Below are 21523 nucleotides of genomic sequence, written 5' to 3'. Positions count from 1 at the left end.
CAAAACTACAGCTGAATGGAGATATTGAAGATTCCACTTATGTAAAAGCAGTCATCCATGTTGGCAGTATTGATAAAGGGGTAAGTATTTAATGAGATAACAGCATGACACCATATTCAGGAAATAAGATAACAGCAGGGAAACATGCCTTGTTTTAGGTGGCTAGAAAACAAAAAAAGAGCTGCCGAATGAAGGCCACAGATGGACTTCACATGGGGAACCATTATGTTCCTCCCCTGGCCTTTAATAATCCACGTTTTACAGCCATTAAATAACCCGACAGGATGCTTGTTCTGATTTTAGCCCCTGCAAGTACCAGTCATCCCAGTGTCACAAATCTGTGAAAAAAAGTCTTTATAGCCAGCGAGATGAGGAGCTTCCAAAGGCAATGAAGTGTGAAGGATCCTCGTGCTACGGTGCGCTGCGTTTTATACATGCTCAGTCTGTGTCCGTCTGTCCTTCGGTCTCATTGTCTAGGGCCTGACGTCCCGGCTCCTCTCCGTCTCTCTGTCTCCCGCCCCTCTGCCAACGCCGTTTCCCTTCCTGTCGCTGTCGCCTGTCACCTCCGAGCTGGAGACAAACACACAGCAACGGGAGTAACCGGCAGGTCAAAGTCCCGTAAACAGCGAAAACAAAAGTACATTCAGTTGAGTTTGAACAACCTGTCACATTAAGATTGTATTCAGGTAATTAGTTTAGATTCACATTTTGTTATGCATAAAGCCGCACTGCTTACCTGTGAATATGAATCGGTCTGTTGTCTTTAATGTGGTTGTTGAGTTTGTAGTAATCCAGGAAGGTTCGAGCGACATTCCTGCCCAGTTTGGTGTCTGAGGACACGGCGTTAAGGCTAATCGTCTCAGGTAATGTTTGCTCAAAACCCTGGTGCAGTGGTTCCCAAAGGGAGATTTGGTCGTGAGGTGGAGAACTTATTACTCTGCAGCATCTTGCCATTCAACAGAAGTGTTTTAACTTCTTTTAGCTCATTGTTTTGGTTTCCGGGCCCATGACTTTATTGTACTTTGACTCCTAAGAAGCAGCTGTGTTTTCCTAAAAAGCTGACCGACAAAGTTAGTAATTTAGTTACAGGAGTTGGGAGAGTCCAAAAAACACAGCTAAAAGAGAGTAACTACTTAAATGAATCAGGTGTCTATGACTCCATAGTAATGATGGTATAGTAAGTATTAAGGTTTACAATTTTATGGTAATAAAATGTAAATTATATGTTGATAGCTTGCTTAAAAAAAAGAGCGACATACAGTTCAAGACCCACAGATCAAGTAAATTAAGGGCCCAGTAATATTTCAGGCATTTATGATTTCTAACATGACACCTTCAAATCACTTTATGTTTACATACAATTAACAACAAATAATTAATAAGAAATAACATAAAAGCCTTTGAAACATTACCACCATACTCGGTCACAGTACATAAGTAGACAGGAGCGACTGATCAAATGAGCAGTGTAAATCCTCAAGGTACAAAACATTGCAGTCCGCATTAAGTGAGGCTAAATCAAAATGTATTTCACTCGCGTCAGCCAAATGCATGATGCTGGCATGAATCACGCACCAGCAATTACTTATACAATGAGACCTTATTTATATTCAGAGGTGAGTGCACACATCATCCCTCAGCCCAATTGACCCTCACTACATTAGGGACAATATCAATAACTTCACTGCTTTAATAAAACAGCTGAGCCTCTATGAGTGCTGTTGGTAAGCCTGTGGTCATTAAGCTTTCGGAGAAAGTAATGATGACAATCAGGTCCACACAATAAAGAAGTAGAGAACCACTGAACGCCAGCAATGTTCCAAATCACCGGGACCGAAGATATAGTAAATAGAGATGAGTAAGAACGATGTTGCTAATAGAAATAAATTCCACGTGGTCTCCGGGAAAAACAACATCAATATGAGCTGCCAATCTACCGCTGCACCCTTTCAGACATTTTTCCATTTACCGTATTCCATAACCCACCATGTCTACAGAATGCACATTGCTACCGTTCATATGGATCACAACACAAAACAAACAATAACATTAAAGTTTGTTCCCTACTTCGGGGCATTGGTGTGTGGCTGCCTTCATTCGTCACCAGGCTGCAACATGATGGAGCAACACAAAGACATAATCTGTCACTCTCCCCTGACATTACCTTGTTGATACTCAGATACGACCTGTCATTTGCTGGACTATTTATCTGTCACAAACGTGATTGAAACAACTGTCCTACAGAAATAAAAAGATGGAGATCTGGTCATTTTTATTTTGCATTTTTCAATTTCTTGTAATGACCTCGTTGCTATAAAAATGAGAAGCTATTGTTTAAAGCCTGTTTAATTTGAACCCATCCATCCTTGGTTTGAACTGGCTTTTTAGTTTGCAGTACCTCAAGCAAAACATGGATATGCACTCACGCACACAAGCGTACACTGGGTAAGTAATACACCTGTGAATACGCAGGCACGCCCTTCAGTAAAGTCTACCAACTCAGCCTTTGAGGGTGTGATCCCGCGTATGTTTGGGAGCATGCACAGGACTTCATCCTTCACCCTGCAGGCTGATGGCGGAGCTCTCCACACGACTCCAGAGTCTATATTCACACCCCATCTGGCTGTCTGTGAGTCCTGCATCCAGCCAGGCTGGCTGTGTGAGAGTGTGTGCGTGCGTGTGGATGGACCACAGAGGTTGTCTCAGAACAGCAGACAGAAAGAAAGACAGAAACTAAGTTTATGTCGTTCTGAGTCTCACTTTCGTGCTAATTTGAATGCATAATAGTTTTAAACAATAGGGAGCCATGCTAGCAGGGCGGCTGTGTCTTGAGCTTAATGGAAAAGGCAAGTTATCTCACAAAGACAACGCTAACCTGCTGATGTTTAGCAGGTATAATGTTTACCATGGTAATTATCTCAGTTTTGCGTGTTAAATGATCAATATACACGAAGGGCAGCTGGGGATGTTGGGAATGTCTTTCTTCATGCAGTCAAAGTATTTGACATAATAAGCTCTTTACCTGATGATGATGCTAGAGGGAAAGTTAAGTGATTAACAAAGTTGTTATAGTTTATCCTGAGGGGGACATGAATGTGTGGAGAAAATGTCATGGCATTTCCCCCATTAGATATTGAAATGTCACAGCGTAAGTGAAACATTTGACATGCTGGTGTCGCCATAGGATAAATCAGAGTCTCATTAAAGTCATTAGGATTTATTCATCGGGAGCTATGAATGTCTGTACAACATTTCTCATCAATCTAACAATCGTTGCAATATTTCTGGTGGGCCAACTGACCGACCGTCACACAGGAAACACATTCCTATTTCAAGAGCTGCATGAATGTAGGTTGTTATTAATCTAGTTGCTAAGACCTGACATACACTCAAAAATGTTCTTCTTCAAGGACATTAACTCACACTCAAATATACCTGCGTACCAAAACCCACCCCGCCCCCTCTCTCCCTGTATCCTTGACGTTTTGACCTGAGGAAAGTTTTGGTGTTTTTCCTCCATTCTCTTCCATCACCACAGCTCGGTGCCGGTCCTGAGCTCCTCGGCCGGACGCGCTCAGCGACAAAAATATCTCCCAGGCCCCACAGCGCGCAGATGGCCTCTCAGCTTGGCTTGTCACGACTCACCGTCTACTGCAGGAGGTTTTGTGATGGACGGTCGGCTTCTGAAGGAGAACCTCCTCTCTGTGGCGAACGGTCGGAGACGCGGAGGATGCCCTGACTGCTGTCTGGCTCGCTGCCGGGGAAAAAAACGTACGGTTTGGAACAAGTTTTCTGCTGCAGCAGCAGCGAGCGATGTGTGCGAGGGCCAGGAAACAGTTGGTGGGCTGCAGCTCGGACTACAGCGGTGGATGAAGGAGGAAATACTGCACCCGCTTTAGTTCAGAACTACGCAACCGTTTCTGAATCAACGTGTGCACTAATGATGCTGATATTATTTCTTCTAACTCATCAACATTATCATTATCAGTGTGTTGTCATTATCCAGCTGCAGAGAGGTCAAAGAGGTGTATGTGTGCCAGCATCTTGCCTGCCTGTCCCTGAGGTGCGTGGGGCGTATTCTTTAACATCTCGGTATACATAACCGTCTTGTCTAATCAATAGCAGGTCATTGTCATGGCTCAAGGGCGCGCCAGCTTAGGCACTGATGAGATTTGTGAGACAAAGGCGATTGGGACACGACTTGTTTACTGCAGCTGTTTACTGTCAGCGAGCCATTTAGCGGCTTTCACCGCCGTGTCCCCCGTGCCTAGTCCTGCAGGACGGACAGACAAGGTGACGATCAAACAACAAGGCCGCCCAGAGGTAAAATGGACAAGACGCGCGGGGAATGCTGTCCAGATCGGACGGGAGTTAAAAGGCAGACAACGCAGGGGACGTTCAAGCCATCAATACGACCCCGCTGACAGGTCCTGTCACTGCGCTGACACGCAGAGAACTAATTACCAATGCTAATTAAGAACCCAGTCAACAACAGCAATTCCGAAAGGGACATTTTTGTCCCCAATAGAAATTACGCAGACTGAAAGACCTCACGTCCCGTTGCCCAAAGGGACAAACAAGGGTTGATTTAAATCCCCGACAGGAGGAGGTGTCATTGCCGATGGGACGAGCTCTGAAACTTGAGTCGTAAAATGAAATGGGTGCAAGAAAAGCTTTTGTTTTCTTACAGTGTGCAGTTGCAGGAATAGATTCTTCTGATCTACATTGTGCTGCTCTGAAAACAGAAAATATGGAAACTATTTTTATATTCCAATTATTACGGTGTCTTTACGAGAGTTGCACTCATGTATTGTTAGGAAAAGGCTATGCTTTGTCTGCACAGGTTTAAACAACATGTTCATAGCATCACACACACCTGTCTCATTGTGGTACCTGTGGTGTGTGACTTTAAGCCTCTCTTCATGTTCTTCCTTATTCCCGTCGTTATCCTGAAGGTCTATCATTTTGATAATGTTACAATCCAATCATCTCTTACCCACTGCTTGTCACTTTAACAACTTTTACTTCAACAGACAATTCCACTGCTTAAGTCTCTTATGGCGTAATGCCATTACGCTTCAGAGTTTCAGCTCCGAACGCAGTTACATTTTCTACACAAAAGGACTTTCTCAGGCCCTCCGTGAACACCAACGACTGATGTGTGCGCCTGTTCATCTGTGCATAGCGTTGCAGCAATAACTGTGCAATCAACTGTGTTTTTAAATGTGTCCGGGTCCTCGCTTGCCGGCGCGTCTCTGTGACATGACGTGTATGACGCGTGGTGCTGAAGCACATTTGCCTCCGAGGCACATCATTTGCATACTTCACAATATGCCCATTGGGTGTCAGGTTCACTGATGCGCACTATGTTCCACTTGCGATTCTGGTTTTCATGGACCCACTGTTGTCGAGGTGCACGTTAAAACGAAGTGTGCGTGTTTTAGCCAACACCACGCAATATTGCTGGATAACTCAACATTAACACTCCTGAGAGTAGATGTGGACATTTGAGTGAACATCTTCAATAAGACCCCCCCCCAAAAAGCAGAAAGTCAAAGTAGAGAGAAAAGGTACTTTTCTTCTCTGAGAGAAGTTTGAAAATCTGCATTCTGTCAGAAAAAAGGCAACAAACAAAACAAGAGCCACATTTCTCAGGGAAGGCGTAATGGATGTTGAATGTTTTTGAATAATTCTTCAAAGTCAGAGAGAATTCTGTCTCCCTACAATACGTAAAAAAAAAAGCATCCACACCCACACACACCTGCAAAGAAAATATCAAAAAGCATCAAGCTGAGTTTCGGAGTGAAGTCCCACACTTTTTAACATTTGAACCACTTCTGAACTGGAAGTTCCATCACAAAACCCAGCGGCTCTCTGAAAATATCTAAACCTGGACACAAATGACAGGCCAAAATGTTTAAGATTATTTTCGAGACGTGGGACGTCAGTGAGACTAAAGCTAAGTGCAGTACGTATGAATAAAAAAAGAGTAGCATACATGAGAGAAGGTACACACACACACACACACATATTAATGATTAGAGGACAAAGAGAAGACCGACTCGCGATGAAGGTCGTCCCTGCTGTTTCGGAGAAGACAATTCTCAGCTTGACTAAATGATATAATGAGCTGTCGAGATGAGAGGAAAGGACAGATGAAGGAGAGAGGAGGACATGAAAACGGAGATACCAGAACACAAATACGGACACACACTACGCCTTCTCTTCTTTTCCCTGCAACTTCAAACTGTGACCAAAGTCTCCACTGTGAGAAAGGTTACACTTTCAATTTTGGTGGCTACAAGTCACAGCAGTGGAGAAGCAGAGGCAGGAAAGATTAAAGGGCAAGAGTGCCGTGTTTTGAAGGAGGTAAGAGTTAGGGCGGAGGTTATTACTCATTTGTCATGTATTAGTTTAAAGGACTGTGTGTCTGTGTGTGTGTGTGTGTGTGTGTGTGCATGTTTGTGTGCGTCAGGTGAGAAAGGTGTGAGGGCGTTGAGATGCTAAAGGTCTCTGTTGATGATTTGCGCGCTTCATCGAGCTGACTGCCGGGGCGTATAAAGCGACATGGTCGGTTCCTTCAACCTGCCTGACCCCAATCTTCACTCTACACCAGGTCCCTGTGCCGCCTTTCCCACCCTGTGGATCCCCTCCTCCCGTACATAGCCCCCCCCCCCCACACACACACACAGCCAGCCAACCCCATGCACACACACACACACACACACACACACACACACCGGGAAAACAAAAAAGATCAAGCAAGTCCTCCCACAAAGGGCTGAGTTTCCTTCCAATTTGACCTTCAGATGAAAAGTCCCCTCTGTACACACACACACACACACACACACACAAACTGAGGCTCAGACCTGGCTCCCCCTGTATTATTATCCTGCTCTGAACCCAGTGCATCCGACGCAAATAAAAACACTGGGGAATTTGTTTATCACAACTGGCAGACGTAGGTCTCCTAAACGCACGGCCAAGTATTTGTTCTGTGGCTGTACCGCGTGCGCATGCACACGCCTGCATTCCAGTTGGGATTTGGGCCTCGCGAATGGAATGCGAAGAGCTGAGATGTTTGTGTGCGAAGCGAGAGGAGACCACACCACATCCCAATACGAGTGACTCTGTATCACAAATACGGAACTATTCGTCAGTTTTCACCCGAATCTTACTAACTTTCCATGTGGGCGTGAATTAGCGGAAGATGCATCCATGGTGTGACAGCATGTGCCAGATCTTAGCACTAGAGGGCACTAAGGCTACGTCTATGTCCACCCTCTATTCCACCTGCAGAGGAGCACACACTTTTCATACGTAGGGTACTTATCGCTCTCTCCGCATCTCTCTTCCTCCCTCTTCTCACTCACCCTATCGGTACGATCGGCCCGCTATCGGCCGGCTCTCAGGAGCTATTCAGCACTGAGAAGGTCAGCTGAAGGGAAAACCTCCTCCCCATCTGGCTCCATTAACGCACCTATGACCTTCGTTTCCCGTGACGAATGTAATGTGTGTGCTCCATGTGCATGCATGATTGTAGCAGGCAGGAATCCCGTTTGTTCCATTGTTTAATGCAAACACACACACGCACAGCATTGCGTATTCCAGCACAAGCCCCTTTCTCCTCTCTCCTTTGTAAATAAAATCAATAGACACAGCTATCACATCCGTATTCTGTCACTGCACATCTGTCGCAACAAGAGGCAACAAAAGAGCAACATGTGCGAGCGACCTGGCACACATACGGACACACCAACTCACCACCAGGGTGTTGAATATTACGATAATGACTCGAATGATTACAAGATCAAGTGGCTGGATTTCAGAGGGAGACGCCAAGTGCAACAACAACGTGTGTGTGTGTGTGAAACAGGGAGAGAGGTCAACGAGAGACAAACACACACACACACAAAGATACAATCAAACTCCCACGGACCATAAAAGATGAAGGATACACGTCTCCTCAGTGTACGGCACAGGAGCGGTGCTGCCGGCCGCCATGTAGCTGTAGAAGGACACCTCCAGAGTGTAGCAGTAGGACGTGTCATCGAGGAGACCACCGAGGAACCTTCTACCGGTACCGGCCTTCACCATGTCCCGGTTAAAGGAGGTGTTGGACTAAAGGGAGGGACAAAGAAGACCACCCACATCTGAGACATTGTGTTGGACTAGAGGGTAGAAGGACGACACAGTCTTTGTGTCAGAACGCATCTTTCCTGCATTTAGGAAATAGTAGATCCATTTGTTTGTATCTGCACCGAAAACCAATTACACAACAAATTTTCAACTCGCAATATAATTTGCCTAATTTTTCCCTGGTGATTAAAGGAAAAGAGAAGAACACATCTCTCATCAGTAAAAATGTATTAAGATCCATCACTCTTCTTTCCTCAGTAGCTTGAGTTGCCTCTGGAGAGCCCAGGACAAATCATGAAGGGCACAGAGGCTCATCTGAACAGATTTGACTTCATTAAAAGTCTTTAGAAAGCTGTAAACGGCGACAAAAAAGAAGCTCCAGTCTATTTTTGGTTTCAGCGTGTCAGCTGTACTATAAGATGTTGTCTTGGGAGGAGTGTGGAAAAGTTTCCATTCACTGTCACTCCGCTCTGCTCTGCTGCAGTGAGAGTTGCCTTTGCTGAAATGCAGACTCGGCGGCCACCAGTGGGACTTTGCCGTGATTGTGTTGTGCTGCTGCTGCTGCACTGGGTTTTAGGTAGTGCTGAATGGGCAGAGGGACAAAAGCACAGTGAGGGAGATAACCCCTGGGCCAGCTGTCACACAAGCTATACAGAGAGGGAGGGGAAGAGAGAGAGAGAGAGAGAGAGAGAGATTCTCCTGAAATAGCGTTTTACTCATCCTCCGTTCCTGCATCCCATATAGACACGGACAATCAGTGACATTTCAATGCATGTGTGGGTGAACATCCGCCTCTCTGGCTTTCCTTTGTGTCCAGGTTGCCAACGTGCCTCAATGGGCAATAAAGGTTATTCTTTATGATGTGTGTAAGTGGACGCTATGAAATGTCACCGTCACTGCGAAAACGAAGGTCAGTGACGAGTGAAACCGGGCTGAGGCAGAATGGCTTTGTGGATAATGCCCCCGCGTGAAACAATTTAATTAAGGTGACGCCCCTCCACACCTATGGCAGTGTGGAGGGGCGTCACAGTCAGTGGACGGATGTTTTTTTTCCCAACATGCTCCGTTCTGTCCTTCTCTCCTCCATTCATTTCCAACAGCCTCCACACGGCACTCAGTCTCGTCCAGATGAACCCGGTTTGAGACAACTAACCGGGGGCTTTAGCTCCAACACCCGCACTGCTCATACAACACATCCCGGCCTACTTTCACAGTCCCGTTCGGCGCTTCGTCATAATCTTCACTGGGCTTGCTATTTGTGTTGTGCACACACATGCAGCACACAGGCACATTAATATTAATGGTAACGCGTCAGGGAAACGGTTCTGTATACACGTGGGATCAAGTAACATTCATGCTGTGTTACTGTGTTGGGACACTAGTTACACTATATGTACAGTACATTGATAATCCACAGCTTACTTTGTGCCATATTTTCATTGGGACGGTGTAGATTCTCATATTCTTGCTCCTCAAGGACTTCTGGCATCATGGGTGTGTGCTCTTTGATACTTCTGTTACTGATTAATTGAACGGAACTGTCAGAGCTGCTGAAGTTGAACCCTCTCTTCTCCTACAGTCTCCTCAGCTCCTCTCTGAAGCGGTCGGGGTGAGAATCTTTGTGCACAGCTGGAATGTGCTCCTTTCTTCTGCACACATAAATCATGCAACACGCCCTGTGTGAGCGCGTGTATATGTTTACACATCACATGTGTTGGCTGTGCGCATGGGTACTGCTAACGCGATGTATCATATTTTTAATGAACACCTCACCTCTAATCCGTGCCGTTATGCATTTACTCCCCTAAGAGGCCCAGTGCAACCAAGGTCTTCAAGCGCGTTCCACTCAGAGTGCAACAGTTGGCAATTAAATGCCTCGCTGAACACCACCTCACCAGTAGTTTGGGAGATGGAGCAAATTTGGAGCAAATGTGTTCTCTTTCCGAGCGATCCCCGGGATAGAAGCTGGGTAAAATTCTACTTTTTGTGTGACTTACAAATGAGAAGTCTGGTGCATTTTGGCACAGCAGTCTGGGGAAGACGGCCTGTCTCTGGACGCGCTCTTCGTCCTCGAACACGTTGCCGTACATGAAGCCATTCAGCATGGTGGAGTGGGCGTGGACATCGATGTAGAACTCCAAACTGACTCTCTGATGGTGGAGGGGACAGAGCAGAGAGAACAGGGGGGACACAGAAACGCAGGTTAGCGGATCCAAACCAGTCCGTCCACCGGGCATCACTTCTCCATACTTATTCATCAGGTTAATATTGACTTCATATTGGGTGTGTCATGTATTTTCCCACCAGCATACAATGTGTAAAATGGATTCGATAAGATTGGTCCCTCTCAGCTGTTTTATCACTTCAATACACACACATGCACGCACACAAACACATATATATTTATCTTGTGACACAAATAGGGAGCTTCCACATATTTGATTTATCTTCAAATTCCCACAGTTACTTCTGACAGTCGTGTATGACTGAAGATCCCACTGCAGGTATTCCATGCTTATAAAAGTCTCAGTTTGATGGATCTGACATTGTTACTCCTCAATACGCCGCGCATGAAAAATAGTGAAACTGCAGACGGCTGGAAATAATTTAACCAAATTGAGGATGGCAGTGAGACGGCACCCTGGAAATTATTATTTCAATTGGCAGAAGCTTCAACCTTTGTGTGCATTGCATCATTTCACACATTATTTCCCTTTGCACCCAGAATATGCACAGTATTACATACTTTATAGCACTATCTATGTTATTGTGCAGTGTGAAAATACTCTTACTCTTTTTTTCATCCCACTTGTATTTGAATATGATATTGATTAATCTGAATAATTTAACTGCCGGTGCATCATCTTAACTCCAATTCCAAACCCTAAACATTGGACCTGAAGCCGGGATCTCAAGACGAGCTAAAACGACCTCACTTGGCAAAAAACTCTCTTCCATCCAATGGTCTTAAACTGGTTGTGACAAGGGCAGAAATACAAGCCCCCCCCCCCCCCCACACACACACACACACACATATCCACACACCTTCTGACCCTTACCTCTGGAGCAGCACCATCTAGCATTCATCCTCTCTATCTTATCACTCCACTCCGCCTCTCCCGGTTTTATCCTCTTCTTTATCGCCATCCCTCCCGTCCTCCCCCCCCCTCGCTCCGCTCATTACACATTCACCACCACACCTTGTTCCCCCGTGGGTCGTGAAAGAAGAGAGCGAGGGAAGAAAGGAGAGGATGCAAAACGAGAGGGAACGACAAAGACGGAGAAAAGACAAAAGGGAGAGAACCCCCCCCCGATGCATATGGGTTTGTGACTTTGTGCGAGGGAGGCAGAGGAGCAGGGAAGCGCAAGCGGAGAAACATATAGAGACGGAGGTGCGACGCCAGAGGAAATGAGTACATAAGAGAGAGCAAAAAAGAGAGAAAGAGAGATGCAGGGAGACATAGAGATGTGTGTCGGGAGGAGAGGAGAGATTGACAGGGGAGGGGGAGAGGGAGGGAGAGAGGGAGAGAGAGAGAGAGAGACGTGGAAGCGGCGCTTGGGCGGCCCGGGCGATGCAGTGCGCCTGTGTTTGAAATTCCGCTCACAGCCAAAGCAATTTCCTGGCGGTGGCTGTGCTGTCAGCTGCTTGGCTGGCTGGCGGTGAAATATGGTGGCTGGGAGTCGGCCGCTAGCAGCCCCCGACAACCTGATGGATGGAGCCCCAGAGGAGAGAAGCAGAAGCAGGAGAAGGTGGAGGAGGACGGTGTGAGGGAGGAGGGAGGTAGAAACAACAATAATAAAAAATAAAAAAATTTACAAAAAAGAGCAAAAGGGAGAGGAAAAAAAGCTAAATGCAGTCAACTGAGCAACAGACAGTTGGAGAAAAACATGAAGGGACATTAAAGGGAGTGTTAGACAGCGGATGAAAAGAGAGAGGTGGGAGGGAGGTGGTGGTGAGAGAGGTAGATCCAGCTCCACCCGGAGGAGGAGGGAGGGTGGAAGGAGTTCCAACCAGCCAGGGTCTAGACAAGGGAAACCAGCCTAATAATCACGTGCCCCCCCCCCCCCCCCCCCGCGGAGGGCATGGAGGCTGGAAGGAGGTAGAGGAATACAAGGAGGAGGAGATAGAGGTGGATGGATTGGAGGGAGGGGCGGTGATGAAAAGTGGCAGATCGCTTATAGAAGAGGTTAAGTGGCAGATAGATGCCTTTGTATCGTAGAATGAATGAGAATATCTGTAAGTTCCTCTTTAATTCACATTGAAAATGTTATTTTCAATGTGAATTATAGGGGCTCGATACATCAGTAAGGTGATTAAAATTACACAACTATTATTGTTTTAGACAGTTTGTTTATTCAGAAAGTTTCTGGCTTTGTGCACGAGGTGTTTAGCAGCGCCGAATTAGACACTTGTCCAAAATATAATTGTATGCTAAAGAATGTCCCATTGTTGGAATTACGTGCCTATTGCCAAATTGCAGTTGATTACAGTGTGAATGAAATACAGTGTGCCGATCCACCGAGAGGCAAACACAAACGCCGTCACATGAACAAAGGGCATCCAAGCCACCTGATCCCGCTATTTATCTTAATTTAGAGAGAACACGCACTGACAGAAAGTGAAGGACCTGAAGCCACGTCCTGTTTGTCTCATTCCGACCCAGAAGGTTTCTCCTCCTTCATGTGAAGGACAGCAGAGGAGCAGCAGTAACAGCAGTATCACCCAATGTCAATGCTTTCTACAATATTTGGTTAATGCACTGTCAATCAAACTGAGAAGGTTCTGAAGGCCCAAACCCCGTGATTGATGCTTCAATTACCGACCCGCTCTGACCTCCAGAATTGTTCATTTGAAATTGTAATTAAGCAATTAGGGGCAATTAAGAAACAGAGACTGCCGAATGAAAGTCAGAAGACAATTTGAGAGAGCGAGAGAGAGAGAGAAAGAGAGAGGGAGAGCGAGCCGTCCAAATTAAACCTCTCAGAGAGAAACAAAAGCTCCATCTCGCCGCAGAAGCTCCAGGGAACTCTCAACTTGTGGTGAACTTGTAGCGGCCGCAAACAGTTTAGTGTAAAACCTAGAAGGTCAAATGAATGAATTTTGTCAGACAAGTACTTATCTCCTGCATATTAATTAGAGCGGGGTGCGGCGAGGGCCGTAAATGCCGAGCTTATCTTTACACGGAAAGGAAAAGGAGCTGATTGAAGCAGGATTACACGCTCCTGAATAAAGCTCCTTGCATCAGCAGCATACCTTTTGAGGTGAAGGGAAACTGCTGCTTGTTCGAGAGAAGAAAAGCAACTTGCCATGAAATGCACATTAAACAACATGAAAGTGATTCCTATGAATCCTGCCATCTATTTAACTAACGCTTGTTTCACGAGTTGGTAAAGCCAAGAATATGCTTTTTATAACTACAAAAAAATGATATCAGGCTAAAAGGCCGAGGTTAAAGCTGCATGTTTCACACAAAGGTAGGTAAATAAAGCCCAAACGCTTCAACAAGTGGAGAAATGAAACGCTTGACCGCTCTTCCGTGCCATCCGACCTCAAGTCAACACCTGGGCAGTGAAAGTGGAGAAATAAACCTCTCGTTTCTGATGCAATGAAGCGCCCTTGAGCAAGGTACTTTTCTTGTGGAGCCACCGAGGTGTGAATTTGTTACACCGTGTGAGGGTCAAACATTCGTACGGAGCCAAACATTGGAGAGAAAAAAAAAACTGTCATGTCACTCATACACTGCAAAACTCTGTCCGACATTTCATTAGTTAGAGAAGCCAATTCGGGTCACTGGGGCACACGGTCAGTGACCCTCTAATGATGAAGCTGTGACAGGACACGGCTGACGGCATGACCTGCCTCATAGACGGGAGTAAATGACACAAGACCCTAAATCCGTTTGTCTCGGCCCCTCATTGTCCCCCCCCGCCCCCCACTCCGTACTGGGCCCTCAAATGGATGTTGTTTATGAACACAGAGGTGACTTGTAATCAGGCAGAACGGTCGCAGGCAGCCGGGCCTGTTAGCGCCTGTATAAGCTGCCACATCTGTTGGGAAGACCTGCCAGGAGAACAGGTGAAGGAGAAGAAATAGGAAGGTGATGGGTACAGACAGGAATTGGTGGTGTGAAAAGAGCAAAGCCGAGCGAGAGCGGATGATTGAAAAAAAAAAAAAAGATCTGGACTGTTATGTAAAAAAACAAACTAAAAAGAGGTGGAAACCTGCGACCTAAGTTGATAAAAGGCACACAAATTGACACCGCGCGAGAGCTTCATCTGCCTCTTCCTGTGAAAAGACAATTCTGCCTCCAATGGGGGGGGGGAAATAAAAAGAGAGCCGGTTGGAGGGATTGAAACGCCGCCGGAATGATGGCTGTAAAATTGGCCGTAGATATCAGAAATGGATCAGAAATGGTCGGCTGACGACGCACAAGGAGATAGACAGCGAGGGAGGGAAAAAGACACAAAAACCACACGCATGGATTTCCTGCTTCACGCATCCAAATAAAATGCAGAACACATGCAGTGAAATGAAAATGTAACTGTTGGACCTGAATGAGACAGTAAGAGGGGGGTAAGAGGGGGCTTTAGGGTGGATTTCAGGTGAAAAACACTCATCTAGGTTCTACGACCGGACCGGTTTCAGAAATACATTTTCAAATATTATGAAGGTCAAAAAGAAGCCAAGCCAACATAGTCATTTTGGATAGCAAATTATCCAAAATGTAATTGTGAAATTGGTGGGGACATGTCGGCCAGTGATGAATGCTTCTGGTAATCAGCCAATCAAACAGGATTCTTCTCCTGCGTTTGATAAATGAGCTAGAAAAGCAACGCTTTAGGAAGGAGATGGGTCCATTTGTTTCTTCGGCCTCTTTTCCTTTTTTTCTTTCTCTCTTTTCAAAACAAACAACAGGGTATCTTGGGAACAGATTATAGCTCCTTGCATCACTGACTCTTCCAGTCGTTTTCCCTCCTGACCAATGTTCAGCTGCAGATGGGAAATGATGGAATTTTTTAAAACAGCTTGAGCAACCTTGGATGGAGAGGAAGCTAGACGTTTATGAGCATATATTTAGTTGCCGTTCACACAATGTTGACTTGATCACAACTTTATTTTACATTTCACATTGTGTATTTACTGTGTGGAGATCCATTTAAAGCTGCATTAAGTCTTGGACCACCGGGAGCACTAACAGAACTTTGATTTACTGGCAGTGGACCTGCATTTCAGCTAATGGTGCAAAAAATAGGTAACCCTTTTTTTTATTACTTACAGTAAACATTGTCAAGTTTATGGTCTCAGTCGCTTGTTCTAAATCTTATTAAATAAAACGTGATGTCCATTTACTATGATGGTCCTGTTTAGAGTGCAATAGACAAGGGTGCTTTAGGGGCATGTCTACCTTTGTGATTGACAGGTCGCTAACACCGCGTTGAGTTTTTCATCTTTGGGTCGTTTACTCATTGACTTTTCAGTAAATTATTGTTTGTTTATTTTGGTTTGCCTAACAATGACTTATTCAGCGTTTGGTTGTACTCCGCACTCTAGAGTCACGTCTTGTTACAAGAAAAGCAAATGGCAACGGCCAAAGATTCACAATAGAAGTCAAACTAATGTGTGATGTCTGTGTCATCCACTTCAGCCTTTGGTGGAATATTAGTGAGAGAAGCAGCACTGGTGACCTTCAGATGACAGGGAGTCAAACTAAATCAATATTAAAGCCCAAAAAATAGCAAAGGCCTATTTTTGTAAGCATTACTCAAATGTAAAAATTGTTAAAAATGTATTTGTTAGCCCCTCTTCAGTGCACTCTTACTTGGTAATTATTTTCAGCTGTGGAGTATTTCAGGGTTGAATTTGCAAATGGATTTTGGTCGCCGACCATGAATTTCCATCTCCTTCAACCTTTATCAGCCCTGCCTCAAGACTGGATTCACAAAAGATGTTGCGTTAACGATATCAAACGGTAAACAGGACCGTACAGTTTGGCAGTTGCATGTAATTCACCCTCTTTTGCAGAGGGAGACTGAAAAATACATTTGTTTACATAATAAGCTTATTTTGTCATATATTTTCAAAAAATGCCACGATGGGGAGCTTTATTCATTTATTTTTCACCAGACGACTGCCATTGGATCCCGTCACTGCAACCCAGGATAAATGAGTTTGATCAGAGCATGACGGTGGCTGCTGTGATCACTGGAAAGTCAGGGTGTGACAGCCCTTATCAACGAACATCCGTTAACACCAACTCACTGACGACTATTCATTTCGATGATAGCTGCATGTGTTTCTATATATTCATCTTCATGAATTGGAGTATTTGTAGTATTGAGGCTCATTTGCAAAGAAATAAATGCTTCTGACCTTATTTATATACGCGCGAGTAGCACAGGAGCAGCAAGGTGCTATTTGCATGCAGGGTGCAAGATGCATTTCAACCATTGTGGGTGCTTTGAGAATCACGGCGTTCCTTTTTTGTCTTATCTGTGCATGTTTAGCAGTGGCAAAAGACGCACAATCTTTGAACTCACCCCTCAGCGAACTCCTCATCCACCTGTCGGCTTTGATTTGATTTCTTCTGAAGGGGAAATATCTGTTATCATATTTTCTTATCCCTCCTTATGCAGGCTGTGAGGAGTGACGATTGTATATATTTGATGACAAACTGCAGCAGTAAATACTCTGTATTCATATATTTATATAATCGTTCCAAGTGAACTTGCTGATGGAAATTTAAGTGTTTTTTCAGTGAGTTTGTATAAACATGAGTGAGTGGAGCATTGCATTTACATACACAAATGCTTTCCAGCCACCAATAGCAACACAGCTTAGATTGCTTGTGCAACAAGCTTTGATATAAATGTCTTGGAACTCGCAAGCAGTTATTGAAGTTATGGCCTGAACAGAACAAGAAAGCTATTTTCCAGCAGAAAGAAAGTGCTGCTGAATTCACAATGATGGAGAATCACTTTGGAGCGACGAGGGTGTCTGTCTGTCACAGGAATGGTTGATGGGGTTTCAAACCAATGGGCTCCTCTGTGCAACGGAGGGAAATGTCGCTTGGGATTTTCTGCTTCAAGCAGAAAAGCGTGGGCATCTGAAGTAGTAAAGACGATGCTGTGATTGACTTAAGGTCAGATTTGTGCACATAAAGACACAAAGCATTTTGCACTGCACCTTGATTTCCACTGGCCTCCACAAGCACACATGTGATGCCAGCAAACACATATTTAAGTCTCAACCCAGTTGAAAACACACTGAATGAGTCGAGGTAGGTAATCACTTGAACCATGCGAGCACGAATGCCCACGTGCATAGAGATGCAAATCTACTGTATCTGCTGTAATCAGGATTTTCTGTCAAGCTTCGTGACCATCTACAGGTGGAACCAAGCACACTCACGGTAATGTAAAGTAAGCGTCATAGTTGGGTTAAAAAATAATAATAACCAGTGACTTTGGCGTCATAATGAGGCTATCAGGTTATTCAATGGCAGTAAGACGCCCCTTACACTGAATCAGCACCACTCCAGCTTCCCCTCAGTTCCATCGTTTTTAAACAAATGACCACCCGGAGTTAGCACTTAGTGAATGGGCCACTGTAGCTGCGGCTGATCTGGAGTTAATGGAGTCCTTCAGCGCAGCTCTCCAACCCTGCTAGCCTCATTAGACCCCATGCCCGCTGTGTGAGATGAGCATGAATGGAGGGCAGCAGCAGCACGGAGCCCCCCTGGCTGCGGAGTTGGCATTGAGAATGGCATCTGGGAGCCCCAGACTTGAGTAGTGTGTCTGATGGGATTAACTGTCTGTGGTCAGAGAGAGAGAGAGAGAGACAGAAGAAGACATGTTGTCCCATCCCCTAAATGAACTCTGCAAGACTAAAGGCAATCATGAGAGAAGAGGGGGGGGGGGGGGGGGGGGGGGGGTACAGGAGGACAAGTGCTGGTGGGATGGTATCAACAGCCAAGGAGAAGGCGTGGAATTGGAGGCATCTGACCAACCATCTGACCAGCAGGAGTTGATTTACGAAACATATGGCCCAGTGCTGTGATGACTGAAGGTGGTATTTACTCAGCCAAATTCAAAATCACTGTGGTGGCAAGCGATTAAATAGCTTTTATAAGGCTATAGCAAAAAATAACTGCCATTAATTCAATGTGTATGGGACACATGCCGGTGCACAGGCTTGGAGTGCATGGACTCAGTGGTCTACAACCCATTTTTGCTTGCAGCCTTTAAAGATGAAGCAAAAACAACTTAGGAATTCTTGTCACTTTTACGTTTGAAGGTTTATTAGAGGCAAGAAAAGAGCATTGATTGAGGAAATGTTAACAAAATGAATATAATTGTGTATTTAATTTTCTTTTTTCATATCCCATTCATCTCATGACCCCTCAGATGAATCCTCCGACCGCCGAGAGGGGCCCAACCCTCGAGTTGGTTACCACTACTCTTCACAATGGTGTGATTGCACCCACCGTACATTTTGGCAGAGGTTTGTTTGTGCATTGCAGTAATCTCGTTGTGTGACGCATTTTTTTTTTTGGTCGGCATATGTGTCTGTTTGCTCAGGATGATGACGTGTGTGTTTGTGCGCGCAGGCCTCTGTGAATGACAGCCGCGAGTGGATCACCCTGCCATGACAGAGTCTATCGATCAGTGTGTCAGCGCCGGGGGGGAAAAGGTTAATCTGCCCGATGCCAGCCCTGTGCCTCACCCCGTCTCCGGCCTGCCCTGAATCCCGCCCCAGCCCGCTCCCTCTCTTATCGGGATTAGAGGAGTGTACAAAAGGGCAGAGTATTCCCAGGACACACGCTGACCTTCAGTAATCCCACCAACCTGCCGCTCTGCTTATAATTAACATCAGGAACAAAGAGAAAGAAAAAAAAATCCCCGGCCTGCCTCTGACATGTTCCTCTGACCGAAAGACCGAAAAAGTTACAGTAGACTCAGAGGCCGAGCGCGTACACTTGCTATAGTAATTCGGTCTGAATGGCCAGGAGGGTCAAGCTGACATTCTAGAGGTGCTGACTTGCCCATGGATGCTCCCACGTGCAAAAACCCACAACACAGATTGGAGGAACATGCTGATCAGAGCACGGAGGCAGAAAACGACCAGCAGACATTACTGTTGTGGAGGAATGTTGAGCAACGTATGGAGGACATTTGTGCTTGTGCGTGTGCATGAGCGTGTTTGCAGGCTTCCTCGCTCACCGGGTCTTGGTTCATCTGCACTATGAGTTGTTTGACAGCGTGCAGCGTGGGCTGGGCCCATGGAGAGGGGTCCTGCCAGTGGCGATTCAGGTCGAAACCCATCAAAGAACACCTGTATAAACACACATGCACGCAGCTTGATTGAGAAACTACAATGTGGTCCCCTTTTATAAGATGTTGCCAATGATTAAAGATCCCACGGCCTCTTAGCATGGAGCAAAGTGTCAGTGGGTTTGAGACATACTGTATGTCCGGCCAATAGTTACACACTAATTCGCCTGATCGACAGTTGCTCGCATTAATAAGAAAATAAATACACTAATAAATGAGAGGAAGAAGAAGACTGTAAATCAGTGCCTCATTCACTCATTCAGACATACAGAGGTGTATATCAAGATCATAGACTTTACAAATTATACAGTTATACAATCACCCAAAGGCCTCCAGAAGTTCTGGATCATTCATTCATTCTGGCACGGTAGTTAGAAAACACCTGTAGCCTATTGATTGAGGAACATTATTGTTAACTGTGGACTGGTATTGCAATAAATGTGCAGGGTACCTTTAAGTAAAATTATACAACATGTAAGTTTATGAAGCCCCCAAAAGGTCATGGTGCTTTTTGTTCATGCCTACTTCCTACTGCTTACGTTCCTTCGCAACACATTTAACTTTGTTAACTTTTACGTTACCTCGAATTAAGTTGTCCGTTCGCAGTGTTTGTTTCATTCTTACTGATCCATAGGAGAATTTGAATTTGGTCTAGTCCAGTTTACACAGGTTTACACAGTTTACAGAAAAGCAAAATGTGTTTTGGTTGAATGAAAAGATATCCCAAAGTCTACGATTCCCACTGTGATCTTTATCATGTCTCCTTATCCCATAGAAAGGTGCATATAACACGTACTTTATAGAGGTGGGTTGCTAATGTTCGGTGTTACCAGCAATATATACTGCAAAAAAGGAAAGCTTGCACATAAAGATGCCCTCTGAGTTCCAGATCCATGTGTATCTTCTGCATTTAAGCTCTTGGTGATTGTACAGGAGATACTAGTTTAATACTGATTTAACAACATGCTCATCTCAGGTTAACTGACATCGATTCTTTGCTCTGCATGAATCCATCTCACATTTAATGTGTGAGAAAGAGACGCATGCATGTGTGTAAATGAGCGTGTGCGATAGGTGAGGTGAGGGCTATCGCTACTCGAGCTCTGTCAATACACTGCTCATCACCCCTTAATGTGAAAGCCGGCTAATGAAAATACACTTGAGTCAGTCACCCATCACGGTCAACAATAGAGACTGTCGAAGCAACTGAGATTCCCTGTAAATACTGTTTGTGGGCGTGACAAGCCCCGACCACCAGATGGCACTCACAAACACAGTGGGAGCAGGACGCCTTATCTCAGTGTGCATTAGTATTCCTGGTGCCGAGCCTATTAAGTGAAAGGCAATTATGAAGAAGGGAAAGAGAAGAGATGAAAACAGAGGAGAGGAGGAGGGAGATGCCTGCAGCAATAGTGTTAAAAACAGAGTATAGGGATACTGGCAGAGAGAACAGCCCTACAGCTAAATACTATCTTCTAACAAATGCACTGCTGTGAGCTATATTAATTCATTAAGCTCCATAAAGATGGAGTTAAGAGAATATAATCCCACGTAGGATTTTAAAACAGCGTAATGTGTGAATTAGAGTTAACAAAGCATTCAAATCAAGAATTAAAATTGGTTTGTGTACCTGTAGTTTCCCAGGTAGACTCCGTCGGGGTTTAGCATGGGGACAATCTTGAAGATCACATGATCTCTTAGGATCTGAGCCACGGGATGCGAGCTTACCAAGAAGTCGATCACACCTATCAAACACACATGCATGAATCCACACGCACAAACCACAAAGAGGAAAATAGACTTGAAAGGAGGAAGGAAAAGGGGCTGGCAGTTAATTGAGTTTTGAGAAACAAAAGGAGAAGGAAGGACAGCGACGGGGCTTCGTCAGAATCGGGGGAGGAATGGGAGACGTCAAGCCTGAATCGATACAAATGGGATGGAGCTGACGGCGCTGAAAAAACAGACAGCACACAGCGGCCTGGAAAGCAACTCATCTGAGTCACGAGGATGCACACGCAAACGCATTGAAATCCACTTACACGCAAACTAAGTA

The 21523-nt window shown here is 45.2% G+C and overlaps 1 protein-coding gene across 1 annotated transcript in view; it reads right to left on the bottom strand.

Annotated features, from left to right (window-relative positions):
• Positions 1–69: 69 nt before the first annotated feature.
• agbl4 (AGBL carboxypeptidase 4) overlaps positions 70–21523 on the bottom strand; it is a 201981-nt gene continuing 180527 nt past the window's right edge. Inside the window, exons 8-13 of the mRNA XM_040184981.2 lie at positions 21101–21215; positions 19360–19471; positions 10137–10289; positions 7959–8121; positions 737–830; positions 70–570 (exon numbers count right to left, since the gene is read on the bottom strand). Coding sequence (XP_040040915.1) covers positions 474–570; positions 737–830; positions 7959–8121; positions 10137–10289; positions 19360–19471; positions 21101–21215 — 734 coding nt within the window. The 3' untranslated portion in view covers positions 70–473. The remainder of the gene's footprint in view (positions 571–736; positions 831–7958; positions 8122–10136; positions 10290–19359; positions 19472–21100; positions 21216–21523) is intronic.

Source organism: Gasterosteus aculeatus, chromosome 8 (genome assembly GCF_964276395.1).
Source record: "Gasterosteus aculeatus chromosome 8, fGasAcu3.hap1.1, whole genome shotgun sequence".
Lineage (NCBI taxonomy): Eukaryota > Metazoa > Chordata > Actinopteri > Perciformes > Gasterosteidae > Gasterosteus > Gasterosteus aculeatus.
Note: the sequence above shows the minus strand (reverse complement) of the source record. Positions and strands in the feature narration are given on the sequence as shown.